The sequence below is a fragment of the Petromyzon marinus genome, chromosome 51 (assembly GCF_048934315.1).
Source record: "Petromyzon marinus isolate PM22_M1 ecotype Great Lakes invasive population chromosome 51, UKy_Petmar_22M1.pri1.0, whole genome shotgun sequence".
Taxonomy (NCBI): Eukaryota; Metazoa; Chordata; class Hyperoartia; order Petromyzontiformes; family Petromyzontidae; genus Petromyzon; species Petromyzon marinus.
This window is the reverse complement of record NC_133717.1, coordinates 11887157-11903912: the sequence shown is the minus strand read 5'-3', so window position 1 is coordinate 11903912 and position 16756 is coordinate 11887157. Positions and strand designations below refer to the sequence as shown.

The following is a 16756-nucleotide window of genomic DNA, read 5'->3' as shown; positions in this document are numbered from 1 at the left end:
GAGCTCACATGCGGTGAGCCGCTTCCTTTTCAACTCTTCTATCGCTACTAGCGTTGTTTAAGAGTCCCTCACTGCACCGCTGTAGAGGAACACGAGTTACCGCACCGACTGTTTCGTCTCTAAACCTCGTTCAGCCACGGTGGAAGTGAAGCGAGCATAGCTATACAGAAAACACGTGATGTTACCTTTTATATAGATATATCTCATATACAAATTATTATATCACGAGATATGTTTCATTATATGTGCACACATAAAAGGAGATACATCATAACGAATATGACCCCCCGCCCCCCCCCCGACCCAATATACCCATCACTCGCTCGACTGACGTTAGCCGTGACCGGGAAATCGAACAGCAACAGTTCGTAGCTAATGGGTGCGCTAACAACTGCGCCACCGTTCCCCACGTATGCGCAGAGACACACTGCGAGATGAAGGCAGTGCCAAGCAGCAAAGTGAACTCAATAGCAAAGCGTGGGCAACGGCGAGTCGACATGACATGCGAAGAGAAATCTGGAACAAGATTATGAGTAGTATTATTATGATTATCATTGTGTTGTACGGTACTTACATATGTTACCCATAACATCAGCAGTTTGCTGACACTCTCCCGGTCACGTGCAGGTATCCATTGTGACGCGCAGTGGTTGGTGGTGATTATCGTGGTTTGTGGTGGTGGTGGTTCGTGGTGGTCATGTGATGATCGTATGTATTTTAAAGGTGTGTAGATTGCCGTGCCGGCCAAGAGGGAACTGGACTACTCCACTTGAGGAATACAGAGAGAGAGAGAAGACCAATAAATACATGTCAACGAGTCTCGGGGGAGAGGGGGGGGGGACGATTATCAAAGGGGGGCGTTGTTAAACGTGTGGCAGCTGAAATTATCTGACGGCGTTCCTTCCCTTTGCGCTGCTCACGGCGCGGCCCGACTTGATGGACTGGTTTTTACGCAAGGGGACATTCCGAGGGTAAGGTTTGACGCGCTCAACTATTATTATTTTGAAGAAGACGACGACGACGACGCTGCCGCTGCTGCTGCTGGTGGTGGTTATTGTCATTCCTGTACGTACAACCATTATGGGTACGAGCAGCCGAAACACATGTAAAGGCGCAACCCTGCAATTGCTTGCCAGCACAAGCGCTGCTAGCGGACGGGCCTCCACACGAGAGAGAGAGAGCTCTAGACAGCGCAATCTGGCCTCTGGAGGGTAATTTTGGCCTACTCTTCCACACTGGCCGTGAGTCTTGGAAGAAGTGGTAGTTACCCACATTTGACCCCCCCCCCCCCCCTACGCGGGACCAGCCGATAGATTAACTTGTGGATCACCCATTGATATCGATGCAGATTGTACTGATGTGTGGAAAGAGGTGGAGGGACTGTAAGGGACGAAATCCCGAGCACCTTAACACCAGTACGACACGGAAGCGTCCGACTATGAACCAGAGGCACGGCAACCAGCATCATAAGAAGAGTCACGACGTTTCGGCCACAACACAAGCGGCCTTCATCAGGTGAAGGGACGAGACTGTCCTACGTGACTTTACCCAATAGAACCAAAGAGTATGGATCCTTGCAGTCACGAAAGCTTTAAATCTAGAACCAGAAGAAGAGCCGGTTTCTTTCGAGCTCGGTCAAAAAAACCCAAATAACTCAATATTTCAAGAGCCTCAGTGCACTCTGTTGTGAATACGAGACGGTGATCCCTGAATAAATAACGTCACGAAGCCAGCGGCCTTTAAATAGCCATCGCGTGCTTACATATCGCGCTGCACTCGGTGATTCTAAATCTCTCGCACATCGGGCAACCGAAATGCTTGGGCAGCAGTCGCGACTCGGCGAGTCAATACCCAAGTGCTGGTAAGCGAGTGGTGGGGTGGGACGGGTTACATTCATCTTTCCCCAACACCGGCATTGGGAGACACAGAATGGGAAAAATGCCCTGAAGCTTGCGCACTTACGGTGGGCAATTATAGTCACGGACTCCGCGGGAACGCCTGGGCTGTAATTAACTCACCCGTGACTGTTCAGGAATGCACACAACTATGAAATGTCATTATGCACGCACGGCCATTTTTGTAAATCCACTGCTGGATGAGGGACCTCCCCTCGGCGTGTCCGGGAGTTGTCAAGCGAATCGGGCGACCCGGATTAGATTCCCGTCCACTGCCAACACCGGTAAATCTGAACAGGTCCTGGGCCTCCCCTAAGTCGACTCAGCCTCAAATGAGTACCCGGTGCGGTGTGTAGTAAGCATCGCCACTGGGGAGACAAAGGCGGTCGGGCGTGGTTGCTGGCCACCCACCCCCTCGTGTGCCGTGCCGGCCTTCATAGTTGCTGCTCGCTAACAGCCACTTGCACCAATCAGCCTACACGAGGGGAGAGGGGGGTGGGTGGAATCTCTGGTGCGGAGCATGCACGTGGGAGCATAGAATCACAGTACAACAGTGGATTCTGATGCGCTTCCCACAACGCAGCACGCCTGTGACTGCGCGCAAGGTGCATCGTGTGGCCACCCATCCAGCAGCCGTGCCGGCTTAAACCTGCTTAGCTCCAACGCAACAGGGGCGAATTATTCCGACTGATTTTGGTCATGCATCAGCAATTGCAATAGGATTGCATTACAATTGATTACTCTGCGGACACACCGACGTAGGTCGTGTATTGCCTTATGAGTTTAACAATGGCAATGATCCGTGCCTCCTAAATGTGATGGGTGAGGCGGTGTGGTTAGAGCGGCCAGCCTGGTGAAGCATGGTCAAACATGTCGTCACGACCGAAAACAGCTTTTGGGAGGGGCCTCATCCAGCAGTGTGTTGGGAAAATAGTTGCATGTATATATTCCTACGTATTATGTTACGACTACATCTATCAACAGAATTCACACTGAAAAGAACAAACACTGAAAAGGGTGACAACAAAAACAAGCGTGGAGAGACATTCTTGGAATTACATTGAGAGCCGTAAAGAGGAGGACGCGCATTAGAGGGCACACTCGGATGAATGACCATCATCAATGCTTGATTCACTTTTTTTTACATATATATAAATATGGGATTGGGCAGGACACGTGACGGGTAGAAGGGACGATGGTCCAAGACCAATAAGGGAGCGGCAGCCCAGGAGCGGAACGCGTCTCGAGAGGCCTAGCACGGAGGAGATGGAGCGATGAAAGCACTCGCGAGTGCGCACGGGCGGATTGCGACGAGGGTCGAGTCGCGTGACGCCTTTTCCAGACGCTGCTGCTGCTGCAGCAGTCACGAAGGCGAAGGTGGCGGAGTCTCAGAACGCAGGACGAGCGCACATCACGTGGCATACAGTACACGTTTGTTTGCGCTTGTTTCTAATTAGCCCTGTATGGTCACGATTTGCGATGGTCACAATGTCAACAGATCTTTACGATTCCAGCCTATCGGGTGCATTCTTTTGAAATTGTGAAGTTTGTGAAAACCCCCATGAACTGTGATCCCCCCCCCCCCACCTCGTATTGGAGACGTAATATCTGGTGCATAAAATCAAATTAGATTAATTTGTTTTAATTCCATCGGTCACAAGAACTCGTGTATGGAAAGCGTTGTGGCTGCAGTCCTCCTTCCTGCTCATAGCAAAAGAAAAACAAATATAAGCAGACAATGTCTCCTTCACATGCCTGTCCCTCTCCACACAAGCCCCTACGCACATCGCCAGCCACATAGACTTCTGGGAGGGCATCATTTTAACAGCATTGTTTCATGACAATAAAAACTTGTGACCGGTTTTGGCACACACTGTCTCATCAGCAGGCTTGCATGAATCAGCATTTGAGAAACTGCCAATCTTGCAGACGAAGTGACGCAAAATTACGTATACGGTCTTGACTTAAAGCTTTCGTGACTGCAGGAATTCATATTCTTTGGGTCTTTCGGTAAAGTCACGGAGATAGGTTCAAAGAAAATAACAAAAATAACAAAAAACTACGACGTCTCAATCGCAACACAAGCGTTCGTCATCAGGAAAAGGGTGATGACGACCGCTTGTGTCGCGATCGAAACGTCGTAGTTTTTTTGTTATTTTCTTTGAACCTGCGTGACTTTACCAAAATACCCTAAAGAATGCGTATACGGTGTATAGCGAAACACAAGTCCTAATAATCATGAGCGTCCTTGTGGAGAATATAAATGACAAAGTAAATCGGCAGACGATACGTTTCCTTCATGTATTCATCTCTCCACGTAGCAAAATAAACCGGTTCAGAGTTTTCCTTGTCTTGAAGCAACGCTGCTGAAACTGTACTCTCTCAGAAAGCCGTGAGGCTCATGAGATGCGTAATGTTTGTTTTATTTAAATGTTCATGTGGAGAGGCAAATATGAATTAATTGTCCGCTCATTTCTGTGTTGTTTAATAAAAGCGATTTTTTTTTTAAAAGGCCATCTAACACCAGAGCTTGACTTCCGCCGGGTCTATCGAGGCCGGTGATTCGGAAATATATGTTTTCCACCCGGCACACCACATCCATCCTACATTGCGCCACGTCTGTGGCTATCATAGCCACGTGTCTGATTAGCACGGTTGGCTACGTACTGCGCGAAATAAGTTCCCAAAAAAATGTGTCAATCCACTGCTCCGGATGAAATGAGCTGTTGTGAAGGCGCTGAATTTGTGTCCAAAACAATTGCACGACGATCTGCACGAACTGGGTCAGTGCGTTGATGCTCTGTCACTGAGACGAGGGTCATCTCGAGCGCTGGCCGGCAGAGGCGGGGGCGTCTTCGTTTCTTCACGTGATCAATGTTACGTGAAAACAAATATTCTACATGTAATGGTACTTCATATGATGCATGATACTGACGACGATGTCATGGGTTGCCGGTGTTTGCACGTGTTTATCTTGTGCATATTGCCGTGTAGAATAATAATGTACACTTATAAGGCGTCTTTCACGACGTCTCAAGGTGCCACATGCCGTGGCGTTATTCATGCTGTAGTTGTCTATATGGCAATACTTTTGCCATCATTGTTGCTGGTTTTTTTTCTCCCAATATTTATTCCCCATTTTTCTCGACCGATATTTGAACACTGCATAAAACGTTGTTTGAATAATAATTTCAAATTATAAAGCGCCTTTAAACAATCGTTCTTAGGGCGCTAATGAATGAATGGTTTATCCACACCTTATACTTACAGTGAATGCGTGTATGCAAATGTAGTAACTTATATACATGTGCTTTCTGTCAGCTTCACAATATTTGCATTGGTAATCATTTGCACGTGATACGTTGCACTGACCAATCATCCTCGATCTTATGCATTCACCATGATCATTAGCGAGTCGGTAGCAGCCGTGAGCAGTTCGCTTGCTGGATGGATAAAGGCTTCCGAAAGTTGTCACCGTCTCTCGCAATCCTACGCTGTAGCAGCCCACCGCCCACCCGCTCATTTCATCGCTCCATCTCCTAGCCGCGATCCCTCCTTGGACTTCCATTCCGACCTTAGTCTTGACCACCGCTCCTCGACCCTCCTCAGTAGTCACGTGCGCTGCCCAAGTCAATTTACTCCGCACAGCCGTTACATGTAAAGAGGTTTAACCCCGCACGCGTGCGGCGTTTGTTGTGATGCGCGTGTCCCCTTACCCCCCAACCCTCTCTCTCTCTCTCGGTCTCTCGCCGTCAATCCAATGCCTGGCGTGAACGCAGAAGAAAAAAAACCGGCGTGCAATTCAACGTTGCGATGCCGAAATCCACCGCGCGCGTGCACATCGCCTTGTTTGGCAATCCATCTCGCACCTGCGCGCGGACACGCGCCGAGGTCATCGCTCCGTCTCTCGGGAACCTCTCCCCGCCTCTCCCCGCCCCTCCACCTCGTCAAACATTCGTCTCAATCACCTGAGCGTCATTGCCTACAAAGCGACGCCTTCTGCCCCGAGCTCACCGTGACTTTTGCCCCCCCCCCCCCAAAAAAAAAAACGAAAGTGCCACACACCCGAGGCTCGGGGCGATGCCGGTGCGAGCGCGGGATCGGCAGACGCACGCCGAGTCGAGCCGCTCGCCCGGGAACAAAGTGGGCAGCGGAGAGAGACAATCCGAGCAACCCACACTGGCCACACGCGACGTGGGGAAGTGTGGGCGACATGCCCACACAACGTGACAAATAAGTGCAGCGCCGCTTCTTTCGCGTTTCACTCGTGCACCAGCGGGGGTTCGCGGCAATTCGCGGGCAACCCGCGCGCGCGCGCGCACCAAGCAATGAAAATGAGGTTCGCATCGAAGCCCATCGCTGTCCCCGCATACACCACACAACAACAACAACAAACATATACCTACACACCCCATCCCCCCCCCAGACTGCTGGGGCGAGCGCTGTCAGCGAGGACCTCTATAGCGGCACACACGGGCGCACGGAATGCAGTGGTGTGGTGAGGTGTGGTGAGGTGGGGTGAGGTGAGGTGAGGTGTGGTGAGGTGGGGTGAGGTGAGGTGTGGTGAGGTGTGGTGAGGTGTGGTGAGGTGTGGAGTGGTGAGGTGGGGTGTGGTGTGGTCTGGTGAGGTGGGGTGTGGTGAGGAGTGGTGTGGTGAGGTGTGGTGAGGTGTGGTGAGGTGTGGTGAGGTGGGGTGTGGTGTGGTGAGGTGGGGTGTGGTGAGGTGTGGTGAGGTGAGGTGTGGGGTGGTGAGGTGTGGTGAGGTGAGGGATGGTGAGGTGTGGTGTGGTGAGGTGTGGTGAGGTGGGGTGTGGTGAGGTGTGGTGAGGTGAGGTGAGGTGTGGTGAGGTGTGGTGAGGTGTGGTGTGGTGAGGTGTGGTGTGGTCTGGTGAGGTGTGGTGTGGTGAGGTGAGGTGTGGTGAGGTGTGGTGTGGTGTGGTGAGGCACGACGCTCCTGCTGTCCTCTGTCTCCCTCCACTGTGCTGATGTTGACAACACCTCTGGTACTCACGCAAGGCGGAATCAACCTTGACGGTTGAACACACACAACACACACAACACACACACAACACACACAACACACACACACAACACACACACACAACACACACAACACACACACAACACACACAACACACACACCACACACAGACACATACACACACTACACACACACAACACACACACACCACACACACAACACACACACAACACACACACCACACATACAACACACACAACACACACACCACACACACACAACACACACACAACACACACAACACACACACAACACACACACACACATCACACACACAACACACACACACAACACACACACCACACACACAACATACACACACATCACACACACAACACACACACAACACACACCAAACACACACATCACACACACCACACACACACACCACACATACAACACACACAACACACACACCACACACACCTGGAATATAAGATGCATGCTCCAGTCACTCACCTTCGCCATGCTCAATGCTGTCCTTCGTCTTGAGCGAGGATGATGACGAAGACGACGACAGAGATGAAGATGATGCCGACGACGATGATGATGACGACGGTGATGATGATGACGATGAATGTTGTAATCCATCTTCGCCCGCTCTTCGTTTCTTCGACATTTGCCGGCTATTTGACATCGAGTGTGTGTGTGGGGGGTGGGGTGGGGGGGGTAGCAGGGTAGGTGGGTCGGTAGAGGAGTGTTGCCCCTTTCTCTACCGCGGGAGCTTACATGGTTTTTCTGACCATCTCAGGCGCGACCGCGCTCGGAGGTACCGAGCTTCGTGTCGCCACGGGGCGCGCTGTTGCGGCTCGCAATGCCGTCGCGTTCATGCCGAGCCGGGGAACAAACCGGGCGAGACGCAAACACACATCTACAAAAACAAAAGTCTCAAAGCGCCAAGGGTCGTTCGTTCCCCACTATCTCTCTGCCACACACACTCACACACACACTCTCTGTATGCGTCCACCACCCTCTCGTATCCTCTCTACCCCAGACGCACGCTGACTGCACTAAGCCTCGGCAATATCTCCCTCTCCCCATGAGCGCGCACACACAATCAGCCCGTACGCTCGCTCGCTCGCTCTGTTTTCTCTTTCCCTCCAGCCTCTCTCCTCTACCCCTCCCCCTGACTCTCGCCCACCTCTCCCTTCCTCTCTCTCTCTCCTTCGGTTAACACACCTCCCTCCCAGCTTCCCTCATTCTCCTCCTGTTCTCTCTCTCTCTCGCTTGCTCACCCACTCACTCTGCACGTGTCGTCGTCAGCAGCGTGGCTCACGGTGAACATTCTGCTGCTACGCGGCACTTTCTCTTCGTCAATCCGCGTCACCGACGAGTGACCCTGCCGCGGGTTTTAAGGGGTTCAGAGATGTCCGACCTGGTAGAGCGGGCGCGCAAGCGTTGCCCTGAAGCCAAGGAACACACGCACAGCCCACAGACACCTTTGTCTCTCCAGTGCTGTTATTGACCACGCCACATGACGATTAACGCAATGCGCTTTTATGGGCTGCAACGCCGAGCCCACGGATTTTAAAGGAGCCCCGAACAACAATATACGGCGATGGTAAAGGCGCAGGGCTGCAATTGCTCGGCTCACGCCACTGCCGGTGGAAGGGTCCTCAACTAAAGGGAGCTGTTACAGAGCGCCGCTAGATTGTACGTTGGCCTACCCTTCCACGCTGCTCAGACGTCTTGGAAGAGGTAATGCAATCGTCCCCACTGCTACATAATCGTTTAACGCAATACTGAAGGTGATTGGCAATCGAAGTTAGAGCGAAACTACGTGATTCACTGCCAGTTGTGTACCGAAAATACGACCCTTTCGTGTTATAACTGATAAGTTACCTTTGCAATCTGCATGCCACGTTTGGTTCATGGGGGTTGTGTTTGACAATAATTATCCACGCTGGTCATCGCGGTTTGGTGGGGGTGGCAATCATGACCGGTTCGGGTATCGCTCGCCGCTGGCGTTAGCCAGTGGTCGTAAATCGATATCGAGTCACCTGCTTCTGAGCGCGCTGTGCTAACCGCTGCGCCACCGCTCCCCCGGGCACCACACTCGGCACCGCTCAGGACCCAGCTCGTGGCCGTGCTGCTTCTCCAGCAGCGGTCTCCTCGCATCTCAGTCGCGTTCCGTTCGCTGTCCGCTATTAATTCCGTGCTCAACGGACCTCGGGCGTAAGGGCACAAGAAAGCAAGGTCAATGTGCAAGGGGGCCCATAGCAACTGGTGTCGTGCACCATCGCCCGTGACCGTGCGGAACCAACCTGCGGGTCGTCGTTTATTGCACAAGAGAGTGAGAGAGAGAGGCCGTTAATCAACAGACGACTCACACGCGCTGGGCTGTAACATCAGCAGCGCTGGCACGTGGAGTTCGCCTTCCATTCCCGCGTGCATTGTGGACGACCCCCACACCACCCCCAACGCTCCCCCTCGCATATAACCGCAGACGATGCTTGCACTTTGATCCACTCGCTGTCCTTACTTGCTCCGAGGTTAATATAAACTCCACCGTGACCAGGGCTGATGTGAACTCCCTAGCCTGGCTCGTCGAATCGTCTCCGGCTCCATCCGGTTTTATTTCCCCTCCCCCTCTACGCTTAGTAGAATCGACGCGCGTTTAGGCTATTTCGCTGCCGCTATAAATTTCCATGCGATAAGCGGTCACGTTGAGCGATCAATTGTGGCCAGGCAGGTCGCTTCTGAACAAGAGCTTTTTAGCTCAGTGGGCCTTACCTGGTAACATAAAAAAATATATTAAATTGCTTCGCTTTAGTGTGTATGCTGTGAGCACCACACAACAGCAACAAGATTAAAACAAAAGTTTCGATTTAAAGCTTTCGTGACTGCAGGGATTCATCTTCTTGTGAGAATTTAATTTCATTATGTTTTTATTTTTATTATTTTATTTCCATTCTACGTGACTTTACCTAAAGAACCAAGAAGATTAAAACAAAGTTGTCCCGTGTAGCCTACGCACAAGGCTGCCTTCAGCAATGTTTCACGAGTGCACCATCGACCAATGCCGATGTTTACGCACCGCACCAGGTTACCGCCTTGTAAGGCTGAGTTGACCGAGCGGAAAGCGCCCAGGACCGGTTCAGCCATCGCTCGCCACTGCCGTTAGCCGTAGCCGGCAATTAAATGCGGGTCACCGGGGTTCGAAGTGCAGTGCGCTAACCGCTGTTCACTCTCTCGGCCTGATGAAGACCGCTTATGTTGCGATCGAAACGTCGTGGTTTTTTGCTTTTATTTTTAATTGTAATTCTTTTTTTCAATCTACGTGACTTTACCGAAAAAAAAAAACCCAAGAATATCAACAACACACGCAGCGTTTTTCAAAGAGCGCGGCTCGCATCTTATCAGCGTCCAAAGTCTCAGCACATGCACGACGCAGCCCCTTTGCCAAGCCCGGGTAGCGGTGGCTGTTCACGTGGCCTGTAATATGGTCCCAGCACTGTGGAAGCGAGGGTCAGTGGATCACACAGAGTGGCGTGAAACTACCTTCCACGTGGGCGACGAGGCGCCCGTCTGCGCGATTGACGTCGCGTTCTGACGTAATGCCCCCCCCACCCGCCTCTGCTTTCGAGCAGTGTTTGTTTGGGCAGGCAAATCTAGCAGAGGCTTCTCGTGGTGTCAGCCAATCATTTTCAAGGACAATGCACTCGTTATCAAAGCGCATGTGTTTGCATATTTCACAAGTGCGTGTGATTATTCCAGACTTGCAATAGGTGTCCATTTTGGTGTACGAACATCTTAACGCCTACTGCTATTTTTACCATCTTGATACTGGCAATACATAAGTAATATTTAAAAAAAATAAACACGCTTTAATAAAATGTACCGTACTCGTAATGGCAAAACTCCACGACTCCAGGAAGTGGCCCCGAAGCTTGCCACAACGTAAGGGCCGTGATCATTTACAGCCAACTTCAGTTGAGCGTGGACAATTAGACCCAAGCCGAAACATAACATGTAAAAAAGATGGTTTAAAAATATATATTTTTAATGATAAAATATAGTATTGTCATCAGTATGACATAAGTATACCAAGTTTGCAGTTCATACCACATTGGGAAGTGGGTTAAAATTGAGTTACAATATTTGAGGATACAACAACAGACAGTGAGTTAAATAAAAGCGAGACAGGTTCGACTGTTTTTTTGTCTCATCAGCAGAATTCTGCCTGTTAAATGTGTAATGACTCCGACGACAAGAATACAAGAGCCACTTTTATTAGTTACACCATAAGGAACCCTACTATGGATTACACGGTAAAGGACCCGAGACTTCGCAACTCTCTTCCGGCTTGTATCTTTCTCCGAAGCTCCCCAATCCTCGTGCTCTCTCTCCTTATATATCCCTCAGCCCCCCCCCCCCTTTCTGGAATGTTCCCTCACCCTCTGTTCCCTCAGCCAATCACTGACTTTTCCCTCCTAACGGATCCAAACCGTCGCCTATTGGGTTCCACCCCTTTGTTTCCCGCCTTACTCTCCTTCAAAACTTTCCCTCCAATCACAGCAAAAGCCCCCGCCTTCCTGGCCAATCCCTATGGAGGCCTCTTTCCTCCAATCGGAGACCTTGGATGTATTTTATGAGTCGCCGTTAGGCTGTAACATTCGCTTGGGGTCTTTTTCGGTCATTACAAATGTAAACAATGCTGCTGGCTTGTTGACTGATGCCATAGCTAATAGCCCCCTTCTGGGATACCGTTGTCCCGTTTAGCGCCGTACAACGTAACACATTCTTATCAGCACATTCGTCAATAGCACCGCCCTAAAATGATGCTGATATATCATAGCTGACGTTTCAGGAACTGGCCCTATATAGCAGAGATAAAGGGGAGACGTAAAGAAAGTCCTGAGACGTTAATATTTGTTTTATTTTTAGAGCAGTGCTATTAAAAAAACGTGTTGCATTTAATCTGTTTGTTATTCATGACTTAGGCTTTCGCAATCAACATCATCCATAATACAGTTTTTTGGGGGTTAGATCGCGTAAATATATTAATGTGTCGTTAAACCCGCCACCACCTGACCCTTACTAATTGGCCGTGTCGGGTGGTGGCGGGTTTAACGACACATTTACAGTGAGGGAAAAAAAGTATTTGATCCCCTGCTGATTTTGTACGTTTGCCCACTGTCAAAGAAATGATCAGTCTATAATTTTAATGGTAGGTTTATTTGAACAGTGAGAGACAGAATAACAACAAAAGGATCCAGAAAAACGCATGTCAAAAATATTATAAATTGATTTGCATTTTAACGAGGGAAATAAGTATTTGACACCCTCTCAATCAGAGAGATTTCTGGCTCCCAGGTGTCTTTTATGCAGGTAACGAGCTGAGATTAGGAACACACTCTTAAAGGGAGTGCTTCTAATCTCAGCTTGTTACCTATATAAAAGACACCTGTCCACAGAAGCAATCAATCAATCAAATTCCAAACTCTCCACCATGGTCAAGACCAAAGAGCTCTCCAAGGATGTCAGGGACAAGATTGTAGACCTACACAAGGCTGGAATGGGCTACAAGACCATTGCCAAGCAGCTTGGTGAGAAGGTGACAACAGGTGGTGCGATTATTCGCAAATGGAAGAAACATAAAATAACTGTCAATCTCCCTCGGCATGGAGCTCCATGCAAGATCTCACCTCGTGGAGTTGCAATGATCATGAGAACGGTGAGGAATCAGCCCAGAACTACACGGGAAGATCTTGTCAATGATCTCAAGGCAGCTAGGACCATAGTCACCAAGAAAACAATTGGTAACACACTACACCGTGAAGGATTGAAATCCTGCAGCGCCCGCAAGGTCCCCCTGCTCAAGAAAGCACATATACATGCCCGTCTGAAGTTTGCCAATGAACATCTGAATGATTCAGAGGACAACTGGGTGAAAGTGTTGTGGTCAGATGAGACCAAAATGGAGCTCTTTGGCATCAACTCAACTCACCGTGTTTGGAGGAGGAGGAATGCTGCCAATGACCCCAAGAACACCATCCCCACCGTCAAACATGGAGGTGGAAACATTATGCTTTGGGGGTGTTTTTCTGCTAAGGGGACAGGGCAACGTCACCGCATCAAAGGGACGATGGACGGGGCCATGTACCGTCAAAACTTGGGTGGGAACCTCCTTCCCTCAGCCAGGGCATTGAATATGGATCGTGGATGGGTATTCCAACATGACAATGACCCAAAACACACGGCCAAGGCAACAAAGGAGTGGCTCAATAAGAAGCACATTAAGGTTCCTGGAGTGGCCTCGCCAGTCTCCAGACCTTAATCCCATAGAAAATCTGTGGAGGGAGCTGAAGGTTCGAGTTGCCAAACGTCAGCCTCGAAACATTAATGACTTGGAGAAGATCTGCAAAGAGGAGTGAGACAAAATCCCTCCTGAGATGTGTGCAAACCAGGTGGCCAACTACAAGAAACGTCTGACCTCTGTGATTGCCAACAAGGGTTTTTCCACCAAGTACTAAGTCATGTTTTGCAGAGGGGTCAAATACTTATTTCCCTCATTAAAATTCAAATCAATTTATAACATTTTTGACATGCGTTTTTCTGGATTTTGTTGTTATTCTGTCGCTCACTGTTCAAATAAACCTACCATTAAAATTACAGACTGATCAATTCTTTGTCAGTCGGCAAATGCACAAAATCAGCAGAGGATCAAATACTTTTTTCCCTCACTGTATATAATTACGCGATGTAACCCCAAAAAAACCCCTGTATTATGACTGTTACTGTATTCATGCTTAATAATTGATGCCAATGCAGCAGCAGCAGCATCGTCATCAACACACACACACAGAATCGATTTAATAATGCGATGTAACTCTTCCTGTTGTTAGGAGCGAGTTTCTCGGGCAATTGTGCTCTTGTAATTAATCACATTCGCAATGGTATGTATAGATGTCCCCTTCATATGTCCAGAAAAACAACAACAATAACAACCCTCATCCAGTAATCACGACCACAGAGTATTTCAGGCGAGTCCTTTATACATTTTAATTATTCTTATAAAATAAATACTGAACGCATTCGTCAATAACACTCTGGCTTTAAAAGAAATCAAATATAATATAGATTTTGGGGAATAGCCTTTCTTCACAGCACATGAGTAGAGCCATCAGAGAGATCGAGTGGATACAGAGTTGTAGACTGTACTTAATATCACGGGGCCCTGATGATAATTACGTTTTTAAAATCCTCTCTGATGACCAGTATTAACATTTTGATTGTTAATTTTTTTTTATCTTGACTTAAAGCTTTCGTGACTGCAGGAGTTCATATTATTGGGTCTTTCGGTAAAGTCACGTAGATAGGTTAAAATAAAATAATAATAAAATAACAGAAAACTACGACGTTTCGATCTCAATAAACACAAGCAGTCGTCTTCAGTAGCTCCTATTGGCTAACTAAGCATATGCAAATGTATTCTCAGTCGGCGTCCATGGTCTTCAGAGTAGTCTCCAACTCTCGCTAATTCTTGTCTCCTTGGCATATTCTATTTATGTGCTGTGAAGAAGGGCTATTGCCCGAAACGTCACCTATTTTCTGTTATTGTAACCGGCTGCGTTATTGTTGAGTTTATTTTTTTGTTGTTAAATGTGTTTCATTGCACCGCTGCCAACTCAGCAGCAGCAACATCCCCAAACAATCTACTTTGAGATTTGTAGCCAATTTTATTCATTCCCATTTGGTCAACGGCCCTCCGGGGATGTCCTTGGACCCATTGGTGTAGGTGTGACTGCCCCTGCGGCTCCATGTTGTTACTGTTGGTGGTGTCAGCCTCAAGATCGGCCTCTGTGGAGGAGGCTCGTGAAGGACGCTGCTGCTGCTACTGGGCAGGTGGAGGCAGTCGCCCTCCAGCAACGACAGAGGGCAGAGGAGCGACGCTCACAACAACGAGCGGAGCACCGGACGGATAAAATGCAGCCAGTTGGCAACAGTAGGGGGCCACTGCCGGTGCATCTGCCAGTTATCTCAGTCAGCCAACTCATGGCACCAGCAGGGTTTTGCCGGTGACCTCCCGCCAGCAGCGAGGCTTCGGCGCTTCACGTGGCCTCAGAGTGCACCTAGCCTGGCACAGGCGCCGTGATGACGTCGCCGTCACTTTGTGGCGAATGGCTGGTGTTGGTATCTCCCTCTCTCTGCCAAATGTTTCCCTGCCTTGGACCGTACCCTGACACTCCCTCCACCACCATCACACCCCACACACCCATTTAAATGCTATTGAAATCATTGAGCATTTGGCATTTGGAAGGAAAATCACAACCCTTCGTGCTGGAGAACGACCCACAGAAGCGGATATCAAAGAGCTACTGTACTTCTGACATTCTATCAAGCGGCCTCTTACTTGCAATATTGTACTTCTCAGAGCTGTAATCTCGTAAAATTCAATGGAGAACCAAATTTAATGTGTAATTGTTTTTTCATTTTATTTCTGTGCAGTCATCGGTGACCGGGCTGAGACCATCAACGCACCACCCTTGAAAACTCAACTGCATCGCAGGAGGCGGCTGCAACCCGGATTTGAACCCAGGTTCGTCAGCGGCGCCAGCTCAGCGCTCTGACCTCTGCACCACCGGGTGCCACCACTCCCTGGGTTCGTCGGAGTCGTCACAAACCCTACGTCACACGGCGAGCACGTGCAGGTGAACACCAAGATCGTGCTGGATCGCAGGCGTGCACCACCACCAACAACAACAACAACCACCACGCCTCTCTCTCTCTCTCACCGCCGTTGCTATCGTGCACCTGTGGTCATAGCAGCAGCAGCATCCCTCCCACACCCCCCCCCCCATGCGCCGCTGTCAATGGAGACCTCCCATTCATCGTGTGAAGACGGCAGATTTCTCGCGTGTCGCAAATCAACGCCTTCGATCGCTCGCGTACGGACGAGGGAAAAAGAAGGCCCCCTTCGTTTTTTTAACCTTTCCGGAGTCGTTTTTTTAATCTCTTTCTCTCTCTCTTTCCGTGAACGCTGTTGAAATATCTAGGGCTCGCACAAGTATTGTTGCGGCGACTATTCTTTTTGCGTTTTATTCTACACAGCCGCTGTGACCAGTGGAAGAAGAATGCGTGTTCCACGAGTCGTGGCGCGAACCCACCGCCGGCCTCTCTCGCGCAGAACCCGACTGTGACATCGCAGATGCCACGGCGTGGTGGCTCTGCGTGTCGCAAACACGATGGCAAATCACGCATCCTGCCGGCGTGCGTGCGCGTGCGTGCGCGCGCGCGCGTTCGTGCGTGCGCGTGCGTGCGTAAAAGCACTTGCACCACGTTGAGGCCACACGGGTGGGGGATCTTTGTCTTCGAAGAGGTGTGCAACGGGAATGTTGAGTTCGTCGCAACATTTCAGTCTTTGTGGTTATTTCGTTTTGAGACCACGCCGTTATTTTTGCATTGCAATTCATTTGCGAGCAGTGAATCGACCGAAGCTGATGATGGTGATTTTGATTTGCATTGTATTTTAACAAAAATATTATTAATAGCAGCAAAGCAGGTATTTATTCTACGCCTCAAATGCCCGTGTCTTAACAGTGGAGCTGACGTCTCTACTTATTGTACAAAGTGTCAGCCTGCTGTGTGGCTTAGAGAACTGGACCTTAACAAAGCCACTATAATAAACAAGCGTCAACACTCTATCTGTCTGTGTGCATGCTGAGGATGCTGGTAATCTAACGGCGGGATAGCGTAAGCAACTTGGGAGTTCTGAGCAGAATGTGGCAAGACATTCCTGTTGATGTCATTACGAAGAGGAGGTTGTCACGTCTGCATTTTTAACTTCTTTCGCGCCCTACGTAGCCAACCGTGGCAA

General features: G+C 49.5%; 1 protein-coding gene across 5 annotated transcripts in view; it reads right to left on the bottom strand.

Annotated features, from left to right (window-relative positions):
- The window catches only part of PDE10A (phosphodiesterase 10A), a 148895-nt gene extending 140513 nt beyond the window's left edge, over positions 1-8382 (bottom strand). For 2 of the 5 annotated variants that reach the window (XM_032973556.2, XM_076074993.1), the window contains exon 1: positions 7396-8061. In XM_032973556.2, coding sequence (XP_032829447.1) covers positions 7396-7573 — 178 coding nt within the window. In that variant the 5' untranslated portion in view covers positions 7574-8061. Of the gene's footprint in view, positions 1-7395; positions 8062-8179 lie in introns of those variants that run through there. The other 3 variants (XM_032973558.2, XM_032973559.2, XM_076074994.1) reach the window with 2 other exon arrangements.
- Between the last annotated feature and the right edge of the window lie 8374 nt (positions 8383-16756).